At 49.1% G+C, this 16,740-nt stretch overlaps 1 protein-coding gene across 15 annotated transcripts in view; it reads right to left on the reverse strand.

The window, feature by feature from the left end:
- The window catches only part of LRRFIP1 (LRR binding FLII interacting protein 1), a 94,158-nt gene that overhangs the window by 17,921 nt on the left and 59,497 nt on the right, over window positions 1-16,740 (reverse strand). For 12 of the 15 annotated variants that reach the window (XM_089916163.1, XM_022568088.3, XM_089916158.1 and 9 more), the window contains 4 exons: window positions 8,905-8,940; window positions 8,333-8,458; window positions 4,809-4,979; window positions 1,904-1,996 (listed from right to left, as the gene is read on the reverse strand). In XM_089916163.1, the coding sequence (XP_089772289.1) occupies window positions 1,904-1,996; window positions 4,809-4,979; window positions 8,333-8,458; window positions 8,905-8,940 (426 nt within the window). Of the gene's footprint in view, window positions 1-858; window positions 952-1,903; window positions 1,997-4,808; window positions 4,980-6,719; window positions 6,792-8,332; window positions 8,459-8,904; window positions 8,941-16,740 lie in introns of all 15 variants that reach the window. The other 3 variants (XM_089916164.1, XM_089916165.1, XM_089916160.1) reach the window with 3 other exon arrangements.

The following is a 16,740-nucleotide window of genomic DNA, read 5'->3' on the forward strand; positions in this document are numbered from 1 at the left end:
CCATTTAAATGAGGGATAAATAAAGGAAAAGAAGAAACGTTTACAACCCCCCAGTGACAACTATTTTAGTAATTTAGACTATTTTTGTACGTTGACTCTCGGTGTTTGTTGTCACAGATAAACGTAAAGTGGTCCCGAGGCAAACACAACGCACACACAGACATGCACACGAGATCTTAAATGAGCATCGGTGAGCGTATCAGAGTGAAGGCAAGGTGCAGCTTCACGCTGTAAAGGCGCTGACGTTCGCTTCAACATCTAGAGATTGCTATCAGAGCCGTGGGGAGTGAGTCGCCGTGTTTGGGAAGCCATCTGGCATCGCGGAGCACAGCTGTCACTTTAGTAAGCGTTCTTTGCTCCCTACTCGTCACTTCTAAATGCAGATGGGCTGCCTCTTCTTTCCCTGTGGAGCGAGAGGGGCTGACATCTCCCTGGGGAGGCTCAAGGTGGGCATGCGTGAGGCACAGCACCTGCCACCTTGCAGCTTCCTCAAAGCCCTTGGAGAAAAAGCCCAGGCAACACGGGACAGGGAATTCCAGGAGGTCTGAGCCTCCATGCATGGACCCGCCCAGCGGGTTCCTCACTCCTCTGATCTCTGTGCCGCCGGCTGCTCACGGGCAGGCAGGGAGCCCGGGAATGCTGACCAAAGGAGAATCTCCACACTGGAAGTCCACTTCCAATTTGGAGTTAATGTCAATTTGGGTAAGTTCATGTAGTCTCTCTTTTATTCGTTTTGTGTCCCACGGGGGTCACATGCAAACTCATACAAGCCTTTTTGCAAACCAAAGATTCTGAAAGCATTCAATTTGCTAAGCAGACTGCCCACTTGAACCGATTTCAAAGACTTGAGAATCCTACCCCTATCTTTTTGTCTTTCCATTCTATTGTTTCCTGAAGATCAGAAATCTCCCTGATATAACTCGCCTGTTTCTGCTGTAGCTGTCGGATTTCCTGAAGAATAGGAACAGATAGAAAGAAAGCAGATACAGGGTTAAACGGGAAGCAACTCTGCAGTGTAGACAACCCCTGAGCCAGCAAGCGCCCTTGGAGGTCCCGGCACCATTTTTTCTCACTGATCCCGAGTTCGTTCTCGGGATGCAGGGACTTTATCCTTGTCCTTTTCCCCAGCTCCAAGAGTAGGAAGAAAACCAGCTGGAGTGAACTTCTCACTTACAGGCACTAGAGTTCTAACCAAATTAAAAAAGTAAAAAGTCAAGTCTGCATTAGTTTCTTTTTGTCGCTGTAACAAATCACCACAAATTCAGTGGCTTAGAACAACGCAAGCTTATTTTCTTACAGTTCTGGCGCTCAGAAGTTCAAAATGAGCCTTATGGTGTCCCCAAGGCATGGGCAGGCCTGGGCTCTTTTCTGGAGGCTCGGGGCAGGGGAGAATCTATTTCCACCATTTTTTAGCTCCTAGATGTGCCCACAGTCCTTGGTCTGTGGCCCCTTCCTCACGTGGCTCTGACCTCTGCCCCCACGGTCACATCTCCTATGCTGCCTTTGACTTCCCTGCCTCCTTCTTGCAAGGACTCTTTGGATCACTCTGGGTCCATGCAGATGATACAGGATAATCTCCCATCACAAGGTCCTTAACTTAATCACAACCGCAAAGTCCCTTTGTCTGAGTAAGGTGACATAGTCACAGTTCCAGGGGTTAGGACATGGGCATCTTGGGGGGCACTGTTCGGTCTGCCACACCTCCTCAAACAAACACAAAACCACCAAAGAATGAGAATCTTCACTGATAAAAGGAACTGTCTCCTCAAACGAGGCATAGAGAATTCCCCTAAACTCAATTTTCAAGAAAACTGGTAGCTTTAGTAATGACCCAGCAAGATGCTCCTAAGTCACACACAAAGGAAAAAAAGATCAGAAAAGAAAAACAGGAAAAACTACTCACCTCAAGCATTTCTTCTCTTTGCTTCAGGGCCTCTTTCACCTCAGCAAACTGAAACTGGAGGATACTGTGGGCATGCTTTTCCCTTTCAAATTCCTATGAAGGAGGAGAAAAGCGTTCAAGTTCCAGTGGAATCACATTTTTCTGTCGCTCTAGTTCACGTTCTTATGATTTACCTTTACCTGGAACAAATTACCTGTTACCATGTCATCACAATTTTCAAGGCCTTTTTTAAAAATAAATTTATTTATTTTTTTTGTTGTTATTTTTGGCTGTGCTGGGTCTTCGTTGCTGCGCACGGGCTTTCTCTAGTTGTGGCGAGCAGGGGCTACTCTTCGTTGCGGTGCGCGGGCTTCTCATTGTGGTGGCTTCCCTTGTTTCAGAGCACGGGCTCTAGGTGCGCAGGCTCAGTAGTTGTGGCACGGGGGCTCAGTAGTTGTGGCTCGCGGGCTGTAGAGCGCAGGCTCAGTAGTTGTGGCGCACGGGCTTAGTTGCTCTGCTACGTGTGGGATCTTCCCGCCCCAGGGCTCGAACCCGTGTCCCCTGCATTGGCAGGCAGATTCTTAACCACTGTGCCACCAGGGAAGCCCTCAAGGCCTTTTTAACAACATGAACCAGTTTCTCTGGATTTTCTAGAAGACACCCCTACAATCTACTGTAAAATTAACCTGAGGACAAACATATGGACAACAAGGGGGGAAACGGGCGGGGGGTGTGTGTGTGTGTGTGGTGTGGGATGAACCAGGAGATTGCGATTGACATGTGTACACTAATATGTATAAAATGGAGGACTAATAAGAACCTGCTGTATAAAAAATAAATAAAATAAAATTCAAAAATTAAAAAAAATAAATTAACCTGAGGAGTTGCCACAGCTGACAGTATGACCCGATTTCTTTACAGGTAAGCCGTGCCCTGGGAAGGCCCCCCAGGCTGTCTGCTGAGGGCCTGGAAGAGGCAGCTTTGCAAAGAGTGGTAATAAAATCATCCCTGAGTTTGAAATATGCCGATGAATACTCTTTGGGGCAAAAAGGGATGGTCTACCTTGGCAAGTTTATCTCACTAACAGTAGGCGGCCAGCTCTGTACCTCAGAGACAAAACAGAAACAGGCGGGGGAAGCAAAGCCCTTGTCAGCACAAAGCCGCTCCCCCAGTCCAACCCTTCCCTGCATGAGACTCATCCCTGCATCCGGGCAACACACTCCTCTGATCTCCCACTCAGCTCAGCACAGCAGCACAGTCCCTAACGATGGTGTGGTACCCACCTAGCTGCCAACAGTTTAGGGAACAGCAGGGAACACCTTCCCTCGATTCGTTCCCGGTTATTTCAGAAGGGATTTGACCTTAGCTCACCCTGGCATCATGTGCTCACCCACTTTCTGAAGTCTGGGGGTGACTGGACCCTCCTAGCTGTGACAAAGACATGTCTGTCGGGCTTTGTTTCGCCCATGGTCCCCACCTTGGGTCAACATTCCAGGATCACCCCATTTCTCTGGAATTAGATTTGGGGCTTCTTGGTCTACTTCCTGATGCCTAAATGAGGGCATTCTAGGAGTATGTAGAAGGCATTACAGTACTGTTCCACCCAAGTGGGTTCAGAATACGCTCTCTGCTCCTAAATTATGAATTAGTTTCAAAGAAAGCTTTCATGACATCAGGTCTCATGAAAAGTTTCTCCTTTGTTTCAGAGTTCAGTTACCAGGAACTTCATGGACAAAATTCTTCTTTAGCTTCTAACTCAACTACAGTAGTGAAAGAAGGAGGCCCTTGAGTTGTTATGGTATTTGGCTTTAACCCTTGGGATTTAGAGGATATAGCTAGTTAGAAATAAAAAGATAATGACACTCACAAATTAAATTTTCTATTTATCTCAGCAACTCTGAAAAATTGGATAATATTCTAGGATTTGACAAACCAGCTAATTCCTTAAAATATGAAAAACAAGTATTCCTTGCTGACTCACAAAGAACAGCTAAGCCCAGCCTTCGCCAAATCAGCCTACTGTCATTAATTTCAACATATGCTCATGCTTTTTGTTGATAACATAAGTTAACATATTAATTCCAGTGGTTCTTCATGAAAGCCCAAATAAGATTCTACCCTTTTCTGAGGTTAATGAAGGTTTTTAATTCTCAAGTGGAGGAACCATGTCTTTTCCCAATCAGCAGAAAACAAATGAATATAATTTTCTTAAAATCCTTGATACTTGCAACTATTTCTCTCTGGTGTTGGGATAACAAAATAAGAATGAAGAAATGTATATTAACAGCTAAATCTTGAAGCATCTAACTGTGCTTTGTCCAAGCATGCTGGGTCTTTCGTAGGCAGGTTTTTTCATGGTTATGATTTTACCTTATATGCAAAACACACAAATGTCCTCCTAGTAAAATTGTCTCTAGTTTACATATTGAAATTGTGCATACGAATATTGCAAGTCCCTCAGCAAAGAGCATGGTATTCTTATTCTTATATGTTTGGGCTTCCAGGGCAAGTGGAGAACTATTGTTTTTTAAAAAAACACACACACGCAAATATATACATACACATGTATAACATGTAGATACCATATACCAAATATATATACATACACACACACACATATTCTACCATTCTTACCTATACCGTATGTATATGCTCCCACCCTTATACATACCATTTATATATGTAGTCTACTATAATTACATATACCATTCATATACATATGCCTGTGTATATATATATTCTATATATTCTCCCATTCTTACATATACCATTTACATGTATATTCTCCCATTCTTACATGTATCATTTATATACATATTCTATCATCCTTACATACACCGTTTATATATCTATATATTCTCCCGTCCTTACATATAGCGTTTACATATACATACACTCCACGCTTCTTTCTCGCACTAGCACGTACTTTGGTTTTCTCCTCGTACTGCCGCCTGGACTCAGCCAGCTGCTCTTCAAGCTCCAGCATCATGTCCTTTAGCGTATCGACCTGGTACATAAAGTTTGTCTTCTCATTGTCTAGCTGAGCGTTGGAAACCATGGCCTTCTTATATTTTTCTTCAACTTCTGCTAGTGAATCCTGCAGAAAATAGGTCATGTTTTCGAAATTGTAGTAAGGAAACAAAAACACAGATTAGTTCAGTATTTTTAACAAAACCTCCAAAAACGCAGCCCTAAATTTAGACTTTATTTCTTAGAGCAAATGAATCAGAAGAAGAAACACACGGCAATTTGAAATGCCCCAAAAGTCTCCCTTTTCAATTTGCTCCGATTCTCATGACTCAGGAAATTAGTTATGAACTGTGTGTAGGGGTGAAGATAACTTACAGTCATCAGGACAAGGGGGACGCTGGGTGGCAGGGGCTCTGGTCACAGAGGCAGCAGAGCCCTGGCTGTGGGAATCTGATTCTGTAGCCCGCTGTACAGGCGTCTGAAGTAACCACTCAAGACACGTGACCAGAACCTGGGACAGAGCCAGTGCCGGGGGTGGGGGGGGGGAGTAGAACACCTGCCGCCAGCAGCCCACTGTCCCCACTGGGGCTTATGACCCAGGAAAGGCTTAAGTGGAAGTTCACATGTTCAACCCATAGGAAAACTCAACAAGGTACACAGGCCTCACTGGGTAGGTCCTGGAGAGACAACGCTCATTCCTTTGAAAAGACAACCGGGGAAAGAGGCCTGCAAAGTAAACATGCCCCCCTCAACCCCGGGGCTCACACACCGGCAGGGCAGGCCACAGAGGACAGCAGCGTGTGGATCCCGGAGCACAGACCAGAGGGAGACGACTCTGGGAGAACACAGAGCAGAATCCCAGGTGCAAAGGACCCTGAGCTACAGAAAGGCGGGCACTGGCGGGTCGGGCGTGTGTCAGGTGCTACCAGGAGGCTCTGTGGAGACCAGCGCTGCTCTCGCCTGCACTTGCAAACCAGGGCAAGGATTTCAGGTGGGACCAGTGATCCCTGCGCTGCTTCCATGGCTCTCTCTCCAACTCCAGTAGGGGTTGAAAGCCAGAATCTTAATTTCCCCCCCGGTGACAAATAGGAAACGGATTAATTAGTCATGTGATTTGGTGCCCCTGGGATACCGAACTCAGACTGGTTTGGGGGTACTTTCTCAGGAGCTGAAAAGGAAGGAACAGAGTTACCACCTCTTGCTAGACTCACGAGCTGCCCGAGCTGCCCTGTGAAGCCAGAGAATAAAGTCCCTGACGTCCCACCTCGCTTCAGGGAGCCTGGCAGCTCAGTTTCCTGGTCGGCACAATGCAGTAATTCCACTTGCTACGAGTACCGTGTATTTACTCAAATAAATCCAAGAAGGTACACATTCAGACATTGCTTCGGTTAGTAAAATGGCGCAGTATGCAAATAATTTGTGTGTTTCAAAAGCACAGCAACAGAACTTCCTTATCGGGAGACATCAGGTGTTTTGAGAAGCAAATTAAGTTGAAGCCCTCCTTGTATGTAAGGACCGCGGAAAGTGAAGAAAACCAAAAACCCTTCTTCAAGTGTAGGGTATGCTTCTGTGGGAAATGAGAAACTGGTTTTAAGCCAGGTGTGGTGGGGAGGTGAGTCCAAGACATGCACCAGGAAACATGTTAGTAACATTTGCTAATGAGGAGTTACAATTTTCGAGTCCTGGTTTCAAAGCTGCCTTTGGGAAAACCCTGAGCACACACACCGTGCTACTAGCATTCCTGCCACTTTGAGGTCTACAGTCTGGGGCCTCTTTAGAGCGAGCATGCAGTCTGAATGTCTTCTGTAGGATTTTTTAAAGTTAAGCTGGGTTAATATCGTGAGTCCACACTTCCGTAAGCCGGTACCTTCATCTCTTTCAATCCCTGCATGTATTTGCCTTCTACATCCTGAATCTGGTCCTTTAACTCATTGAGCTCCTGGGGGAAATGGCAAAAAAAGGCAAATGATGTCAAAGGGAAAAATGGACAGAGACCACAAGGAGGGAGAGGCGATTCTCTGATTCTTTTCTAGTTCTGGGCGGTTTCCTTATTTGAGTAGTCGGAGCAGCAATCTTCGTTTAACTTTTTTAAGTGTTAAAAGGAAAATAAGATGAATTTCAACACTACAAAGATGAAAATGTAGGTGTATCTCATATGGTATTTTCACACAATTTTATCAAAGGTATGTGGCTTCATATATTTTTACGCAGTTTTATAAAATGAGCTTCTGAAAATGGAACAGGTTAACTTACTCATGCTTAACAGTTCATTCAAGCTCTTTTGAGTTCTGCTCTGTGCTACATACAGTAAGATGCTGAAGACAGAAATCAGCAAAGCCTTGTCCCTGCCCTTACAGAGCCCAAGGACTCTACTTTCCCGTCTCGTTCACCGCCACATTCCCAGGGGCTGGTGTCTGGCGTGAGCTGGAGTTGCAATAAATCCTTACTGAACGACTGAATCATGCTCACAACCCCAAGACCAGACGCAGATTATGACTGCAGCCAACTCCACTTCAAGGCGGGAAAGGATGACCAAAGCGCTGCAGGAGGCCGAGGGACCACACAGGGAGGGACATTTCAGGAACAGAAGTCAAAACATTGTTCTTATAAAGCACAAGCGTTGGAAGGCGTCTGCAGGGGGACCTAGTCCCACCGGCCCTGATGCTTAAGCTCTTCTCTGGCCTCCTTGGCAAATGCCATCCATCTGTTCAGGTAGCACCAATGGAAGCTGGTTCCCTTTCACCAGTTTTCATTACTAGAAAGCTCTTCCGTAAATGAAGCCAAATCTGACCCGGAAGAGCCTCCCTGCCCTTCGTGCTCTCTCCAGAGGACACGAGGTCTGGTGACTCAGCCTTCCCTCTGCACAGTGTCCTTTTCAGATGCAACGTCCCTAGTTACTTTAACAAGCAGAGGCCCATTTCTCTGTCACACACTCAGTGTTGAGGGTGTAACAGAGAACAGTGTCCACAGACCAGTGGGAGAAGGAAAAATCACTAAAGTACCACGAAGGGGTCTACTGAAGGCATATTACGCATATGACAAAGGGAAAGGAAGGGCACGCTGCAGGCAGAGGGCGGGGATGCGCGAAGGGCAGGGTGGTACTGTCGGGGGCAGCGAGTAATGTGTCCAGCACCTTCCAGTGCTGTGGGCGGAATGTCCACTCCTGCCCTGTGTACAGAGATGGCTGAGCACCTCAGGGCAGCGTGGTGAGGGGTCTCGCCCAGGTGTGCCCGGGGAGCTGAGGGATCCCAGCGCAGGTGTGCTGGCCCTACCGGGGCGGGGAAGTCAGGGGCGGCGGCTCCCTGCGGGAACCAGAACCGGGCCGGGCCCTACTGTTACTAGAACACCAAGCTTAATGGGATGGAGGGGAGACCAGACGGAGAAGAAAGAGCTGGAACTTCACAAATTAAATCCTACTTTACTTGAAGACTGATTTTCACAGAAGGTTTCTCTAGGTCACGCGTAAGTAGAGGGCCTTACCTTGATTTCCCTAATGGAGGCCTCAGTGTCAATGGAGATGGAGGTGTCCCCGCTGCCCCTTCGAGAGGAAGTCCCACCCAGGGAGGCCAGTGTGGCTGCAGACAGGCCAGGCAGCCCACGAGACCCCTGCAAAGTGGCAAGAGCAAATGGGATTTCAGCCCAAACCAAGATTATTTCTCAGTCTACTAGGATGGTACCTTTCCTTGAATTCAGGTTCCAAATTGCAATATCTTTGGTGGGTTTACGGTGAGCAAGAAAACGAGGTTCATCTCGAGGGGCCTCATGGATGCTCAGGGTTTGTCTGGAGTAACCGTAAGCTCCATGGCTGGGCCCATCGTGAATTCCTTCACCGTTCTGCAGGTTTAACATGCACACTGGAAGTGACCACCCCCCCCCGGGGACCCCAAAGGTTGTGTGTTGCCTGGCGAGCCACCCACTAGTCCTGTTCACTCCATGGTGGAATTCTTTATTAAAGATCAAGCAATATATTTTCTTGTTAGTTTCATCCATAAATTTCGGGACCCTCGTGGTTTATAGATGACACAACATAAAGCGCTACAGGAATTCCTTACCTTCTCCGTGAAGTCTTTTTCTGGTCTCTCTTCAACCTGGAGAGGAAAATGGATAAATATTAAATACTTAAAAGCATTAAACGGAGAATCTGGATTTAGGGGGTAAGATAAAATAAAGCATCAGCTTCCTTGGTGATTTTATTTTTTTATTTTTTGCATCACGTGGGCCTCTCACTGTTGTGGCCTCTCCCGTTGCGGAGCACAGGCTCCGGACGCGCAGGCTCGGCGGCCATGGCTCACGGGCCCGCTCCGCGGCATGTGGGATCTTCCCCCCTTTGTGATTTTAAACACTCCTTTACCATGAGACTCTCGGATACGCTGGTGTCACAGCGGTGGCCCACGGGCAGCTCGGTGAGCCTGGTTGAATTTCACCGTGTGGTATTTCAACTTTCACAACTTCCACAGGAAGATGATTTGTGAATGAACTGAACAGGATGACTTGACCAGCTTCTACATGTGTGCAGGACACAGTGTGGGACAGGACAGGCACCAGCCTCATTCACCCACCACAATTACTATGATCGGAACGTGAGAATATGACCAGCGTTCTGGGGGCCGGAAGATGCAACCACACAGTTTTAATTTTGACTATCACTAAACTTGGCCTCCAAAGCAAGAGAAAGCAGTGGAGCCACAACTGCAGCTTTTCCACTGCTTCTGAGTAACTGAGTCAACGTGAAAATTCTAGTGTAAACATTTTGCGACAGACACCCAGATGTGGGGAGCTGGCTGGGGGTGGGTGACGGTACAGGAGAATGTGCTGGGTGAAAAGGGGGACCCCAAGAATTTGGCTTTTCAAAATCTTTCCTGTTTGGACTGTCTCTGAATCCTCTCTTTTCCCTCCTGCAAACAGGCGTCTCTGCGGGACCCCCAGCAGCCTGTGGAGCCCCAAGACAGCACATCTGCTTCAACCCTATGGGAGACCCCTGCCCTATGAAGAAGGTCTGTTGGGGTCAACAGTCTGAGGCTGCACTGGTGCTATTTCTTTCTTTGCTTAGCATCCAACGAAAGGCCAACTTTCTCTTCTTTTTTTTTTTTCTTCTTTTTTTTTTTGGCACATTGAGGGCTCCTTTCCGAAAGTCCATGGGAAAGGTCCCAGAGGGCGAGAGAACCCTGCACCAAGTTGTCTCCAGACTCTCCGGATTCTCCCATCATGCCTCCAACCCCACCTCCTGTAGCTCAGAGGTTCTTAAATTTGATGGCCAGGGGGTCAACTGCAGATGCCCGTGACGGGTGGGATCACACCTTTGATCCAGGAGACCTCTGAGTGAGCTGGGACCCTGCAGTCACCCTTGACTGTGTACGCCACAGACCACCCAGACTGCAGGTGGACAAATCCTAACGGGTCTGGGTCCAAGGCCACCGCAGAGCGGCTCGTGAACAGGTCAACTGCCCACATGGCCGTCATGCACGGGGCATGTGGGTGCAGGCGCTAAGCACAGGTCAGGATGCCGTAATGGCGGTGATTTCCTGTAAAGACGAGCACTTCCTGTCCTCTGCCCACCCTGGGCCCGTGCTGGGCTGGATGCCCACATCCTCACCATCCTGTCCCCCACCAAGAAGGCTCACTGACTGCCACCTTCTCTCCTTCACGCTCCTCAAACCTGCTTTCCAAGGGCAGGATGCCTGAAGTAACCGCTAGAATGACACAGCAAAGCGTGAGAGCTAATGAGCCGACCAAGGGGATCAGATGGAATCGTACAAAATACTTGATTAATTCAAAAGAAGGCAACTTCTGAAACCAGCTCTGAGCTCAGGAGAGTCAAGCTCAAGGGTCTTCTGCTTGACAGATCCAATTTTGCCCCCGGGTCTGGCTCCCAAATCCACTGCATCTGTTCTCACGCACCCAGCTCACATCTGGGTCTTCAGCAAGAACTTTCTGCTCGCAGCTAACCGGTCTCCTTGTCCTGAGGAGAGGGCGTGAAGGAGCTGCAGGCCCCAGGCCAGCGGGATGACCCGCGCTGGCCCCACTCCCAGCTTTTGCTAAATAAGCCCCTGGGCGGGTGGGGCTTTGGATTCTGGCGTTGCCTCCGCCCAGAGGACTCTCCTCTCCACTGGGCCACAGCCGGCTGGCCTCCAAGGACAGGAGATTTCCAGACACTCTTGGCCACGTGCATCCTTTTTCACACTCGATGTGGCAGTCATAGCCTGTTAGATAAAGACAGCTCACTCACTACCATGTCGCACACCGCCTGCCATTTGTTGGCACGTGCGTTTAGCGTGTGTAATCTTATATATTTTTATTTTTTCAGATGTGCATGTCACACCAGCCTAACTAGATATTCTGGAACATCTGTAGATGGCCTACAACTGAGATGGTTCTATCTCATCCTCCCTGGCAGAGCTCCAGGGAGCCCCCCGACCGATGTGCTGAGTCATGAGGATGATTTTAGCATTTCAACTGTGGGTCTCCTCTCCACTTGGGAATACAAATATTCCTGAAAATTTCAAACAACGAAGGAAAAGTTACTGTCCAGCACTTGCCCTGCTGCAGAATCCATTCATTAGATCTCCTGGACACAAGGCCTTTATTCCCTAGAATAAGTTAGTTTGCAGAACAAATATTAATGAGATGAAAATAAAGAGGGTATTTTAACTGTTGGTGGAAAGGGAAGATTCAGTTGAACAGACCATCAAGCTACCGTGAGAAGCCTGTTGCTGTTTTGCTCTGCAGTTTAAATAGTGTCTTTCCTGTTCCTCAGCAACAGATAAATATTGCCTAGAGAAATGAAGCTCCAGAAATCCTATGTTCACCTACAAAGATATCCATGCCCATAAAATGAGGACCCTGCTTTCTTTTTTGTAGTATGTCTTGTGAGAAAGATGAGAACTATACACCAGACCCCAAAGCACTGGTTTCCTGGGGGCCTTTGGCATAGCTTTGTTCTGCATTGTTTCACCATAAACACACACACTGCTCTTGTAATTTGCAAAACACCAAATAAGGGAGAAAAAACCCCTAAAACCATAGCTTTCTCTTTAGTTTAAAAGTAGTTTGAAAAAAGCCTTTGTTCTGAAATAGATAACGAACTCAGAATGTGAAAATTCAGGACATGTTTTTAAGTAGAGACCACGGAGGGAAAAATTAAGCTCTCAGTGAGAGTTATAGCCAATCTATGCTTGACTGTTGTTTCCAATCTGTATTTTAGTATCAGGGTGACTGACGTTTGTCTGTTTTCTGAATGACAAGGGACACGTGTATCTGCCGGCCTTCCTGCAACCTAAGAAGTACGCGGAGCCCCATGGAAAGTGGTGCAGTTTTGGTTGGGGGAGGGACGGATTGGGAGTTTGGGATTAGCAGATGCAAACTATTATATATCGACTGGATAAACAACAAGGTCCTACTGTATAGCGCAGGGAACTGAACTATATTTCATATCCTGTGATAAACCATAATGGAAAAGAATATGAAAAAGAATATATATATGTACAACAATCACTTTTCTGTACAGCAGAAATTAACACAACATTGTAAATCAACTATATTTCAATAAAACAGAAGGAAGGAAGGAAAGGAAAGAAGGAAGGCAAGGCAAGAGGAAGGGAGGGATGGAGGGAGAAAAGCCGTGCAGCAGCATGGAGCCATTGCAGCCCCACCAGATGCCACTAGATGGCAGCCTGCGTCGAACGGAGTGGGACCGGCCCAGGGAGCCTTGGTCAGGCAGGGCACCCCTCACTGCCCCTAACAAAGGAACAGATAAGTAACCCTGACGGTGAGTTTAATTTGACATAAAGCATAGTACTTTATCTCTGAAAATAATATACAAAGAAACAGAATAGATGGAAGGGTTTTAAACACTGTCGCTTCTGCTGCATGATGTGACCCAGGGCATGCCGTGGACCACACGTGTCCCAACACGCTGCAGCCCACGGCAGCACGGGACCCGGGACGAGCCACAGGACCTCGTGGACATCGCCTTCTTATCCGAGGAAGGGCGGCAGCACCACAGACCTTGCAGCCTGTCAGCCTTCTTACTCTCGTTTACCGAGCAATACTAAACGTTTTAGGTCAGTGTGAAAACTTTACAGTAACAGCCTCATGAAACATGCAAACCAGTATTTTATAATGACAATGGAGTGTATAAAAAGGTATCTTTTAAAATCTACGGGAGGTAGTCACTTCCAAAGAAATTCTGTGAACTTTTAAATTATGGCAACTCTTCCTTTCAGAAACAAACGCTTAACGTAGCACGTTAAATATTTTGTTAATTCCAACCTTCTAAAATCGTGTCTAAATGAGCATACTATTTAGGCTCACTTAAATATAATGTCTGGTGAGGTTTCAAATTCCAAGTTTTCCATATCACCACCTGGCTTGCCCACCTTCCTCGAGACAGAGTACAGTAGGTGGGCGTGGGAAGACCCTAGCAAGGGGGCCAGGGACAAAGGGACTTTTCCTCATGGTGCCCCAAGCCCCAGATGGGAAATGGGATCATGGAAGCAGTGTCATCACGGGGTCCCTCTCGAGAAACCAACTGACAGTACTGAACGCTGCTCAGAAAACACCCATTTTAAGGGTAATTTTCCTTCAGATATAAACAGCAGTGGAGGCTACCATTAGAATGGAAATTTCTGGTTTAAATCCGATAATATTGACCTCATCCTGAATGACTGGTCCTTGAACTCTTGTATTTATAATTCAAGACCTGTTTTTCCACCTGGTTCCTGCTTCCACCTCTTCACACGACACAAAACATGAGTCATTACAGTCTTTTGTTTTTCTAACTCAGATGGGGCTGAGATTCCTGTTCACCACCAATGCTTCTCTGAAAACACACTGGCGCGTGAACCTGGGCGCCACGCAGGACACCCCTGACCGGTGCTTCCGTGACCCGGCAGGTTCGCTGGGTTCTGAGGCCTGGGTGACACAGCTGCGTCGGGCCCTCCAGGCGAGGCCCTCTGCCGGGCTGTTCTCCGGGCCTGGATCACCCAGACTCCCGAGTCCAGTTCCCTGGAAGCATCCTGCCTCTTTCCTTCGAGCCCGTGCTCTGAGTTCTATACTGTATTGCGCCCATTTGCTGACGTCTGTGAGGGGAGCAGGTGTGTTCCTTCACCACTGCAGCCCTGTGTCTAGAACATTCGATAAACACTGGCTGAATGAACGGACCCCAACTTCCTCAACAGGAAGATTCTGGAGAAGAAAATAGGGCTCAGCTACAGAACGTGAAAAATGAGATGAGGTCCCATAGCGTATGCCCTTCTGAGATGGGGCGGGCACCCTCTCTGCTCCCCACGAGGCTGGAGGACCCAGGGGGTGGGGCACACTTCGCGTCTTTGGATGCTGAGGTACCTTTATTTTCTCAAAGTGGGGCAAGCTATCATTTTCCCTCATTCTGGTTACTTTTGTTCTTGGGCAATGCTCCACTTGCCCGTCCCCTGGGGCACCAGCCTACATCCCACACCCAGAGCCTCCCAGGGCTGCCCCTGCCCCGGCTCCTACTTCCTCCCGGAGAGGCCCCTGCCCCCTGCCCTCACCCGTACCACCCCCTGGAACCATATTCCTGATGGATCACCAGGCGGGATCATTCTCCCCGAGCCATAGTGGACAACACTCACAGCCCTGGAAAACTCGCCCAGGAGAAGCAGGTTATCAACCCAAATCTTTTCTTGTTTTTGTTTCTCAAGCATATCATTACTCGTCTTTCCAGGTGGAGTTCAGGAAGTCTACGTGCCTGGCCAGGTGTCCCCAGCCAGGAATGAGAGCTGTGACATCTTAACCTGGGTCTTGGAACTCCCCCTTCCTGCTCTGCGTCCTTCTGAGAAGCCAGGCGGGGAGGATCACTCACCCCACGGGCCTCTCCCTGGGCACCGCCTGTCCCTGCAGGCCTCCCTCCCAGGCAGGAGGACCAGGGGAGTCTGAGCACAAGTTTCCTGGCCTCTTTCCAATCAACAAGGCCAAATGCATCCACTTACACTGTTCGTCTCGCAAGCCCAAAATGCAAACTCCCAGCCCTTTCCAGTGGTGTGACTGTGCAGGCTCAGAAAAGAGAAATGGGGCAGATTCCGTGGAAGAGGACTGCGGTTTGGAAGCACAGAGCAGAGGGCTCACTCAGCTCTGTCCTCCAGACTCTCTGCAGAGGCCAGGAATGCTGCCTGTGCTCTATCCTTCAGATGACCAGGAGCCACCATAACTGCGTGGAAGTGCCCTGCGCGGCACACAGGTGTCTCTGCCTCCTGAGGGCCACACCCAGAGGCGTCCTCAGCTCTGACGCCCCACACCCGCGTGAGGTGCCCGGATGCTGACCTCTGCTCACTAACCGTGCCAGCCTGAGTCAGCCGACCTTTGTCAATGAGCAGCTGAGTCAGGGGAGAAAGGAGACGGAACTGATGACCTGTGTGTAATGAACTGAAAAATCAGCCCAGTCAAGCCCCTGGGAGTCTTGCAAACCCAGGGCTCTCCAGGGACTAAGGGACGGTGGCGGAGGTCTTGCCAGGCTCCCCAGTTACCAAGAGACCCCCGCCTCTCGTCCTCAGGCCCCAGGGACACGGGCACGATGAACGCTCACCTCTCTTGTGTCCACTAAACCCATTTCGTGGGAGTAAAAACTGTTGTCAGATTTAGGAAGCAGATGACAGGGGAATTCATATCTGCTTTCAGTCTCTTCCGTCCGGGGAACTAGACGTGTTGCTAGGCTGAGACTTCATTCTGACGCCCGAATAAACCCAAAGACGTCAGACCATCACGAGCGCACAGTTCCCTGCTTCGCCTGAGCTGCGCCAGGCAGGGAGCCCAGGAGGGGTCAGGCCTCACCTTCTTCTGACGACCGTGAACTTTCGTGTTCCCCAAAGTGAGCGCCAGAGAGCGAGCATCATGCCTGAGAACGGGCGGCTCTCCACGTCGGGTCTATCATGGGAAAACACCGATGACTTCCGTCGGAAACACGCAAGCAAGGGCTTGAAGGCGGAGGCAGGCAGGCAGGCCCGCGCAGACGGGGGCTGCCCACCTCGGCGCAGGGATCCCTCAGCTCACAAACGCTGCGCTTCAGTCCCGTCTGCCACGTGCAGAAGAAGCGACGCGCCAGGTTTTGAACACTGAACGTACGTGATATGGAACAGCTGGATATCTTACCGTCCCTGCTTGACCGGTCCTGGCTGGAGCAGTAAGCAGCGGGCTTTGTGGGGTGTCCGCCATCCCACGTTTCCTGCGCCACCCCAGTGCGGTCAGGAAGCGGCTTCTCCTATTACCCTCATTGCTGGGGGGCGAGGGGGGCAGCCTTCAATTCCACAGGGAAACAGGCTCTCCTGCTCTAATACTCGCTTGCCTCATCTATCTTTTGTTTTCTCACCCTCGATGTGTAAACGGCGGAGAGAACATTTCTCTACTAGCAGGAGAGCATCCGGGCAAGCCCAGTGACGAATGGCTCTGGCCTTGGCCTTGGAGTCGGGGAAAGCAGGGCAGGCGTGGGGAGACTGAGGCCCCCGATTCAGCAATACGGGCTCAGTCTGCAAAAGGGATCCATTCCTTTGTTTGTGTCGCCAGGAGAAGCAGACGTCTGCATTTGGTGTGAAGCCTCCTGGCTTTAAAAGGCTGCATCTAATTTTAAAAACAAATCAGCAGCACCCCATGGGTGCACGTGTGCAAGTGGGCGACTCAGCCCCATGGCCTCTTCTCTGATGACCAGGAACACTTCCTGAATTTTAGACATCGATGCGTCTAACTGTGGTGTTGTGTAAGTGAGTTACAAACCACAGTCAAGCTCCAAGTTCAACCTCGCCCATCTTTGCCTTCTTCTGCCCAGGGTCTATGAGGAGGGGTCCTGGCCCTCGGTGTGGCAGCCCCCGTGGTGCAGGGCTGGCATGCACACCGCTCGGCACACGGCCCAGCCCCTGTCCACT

The sequence above is a fragment of the Delphinapterus leucas genome, chromosome 8, assembly GCF_059928025.1.
Source record: "Delphinapterus leucas isolate spDelLeu-1000000601 "Yukka" chromosome 8, BTC_Dleu_Yukka2, whole genome shotgun sequence".
NCBI classification, from domain to species: domain Eukaryota; kingdom Metazoa; phylum Chordata; class Mammalia; order Artiodactyla; family Monodontidae; genus Delphinapterus; species Delphinapterus leucas.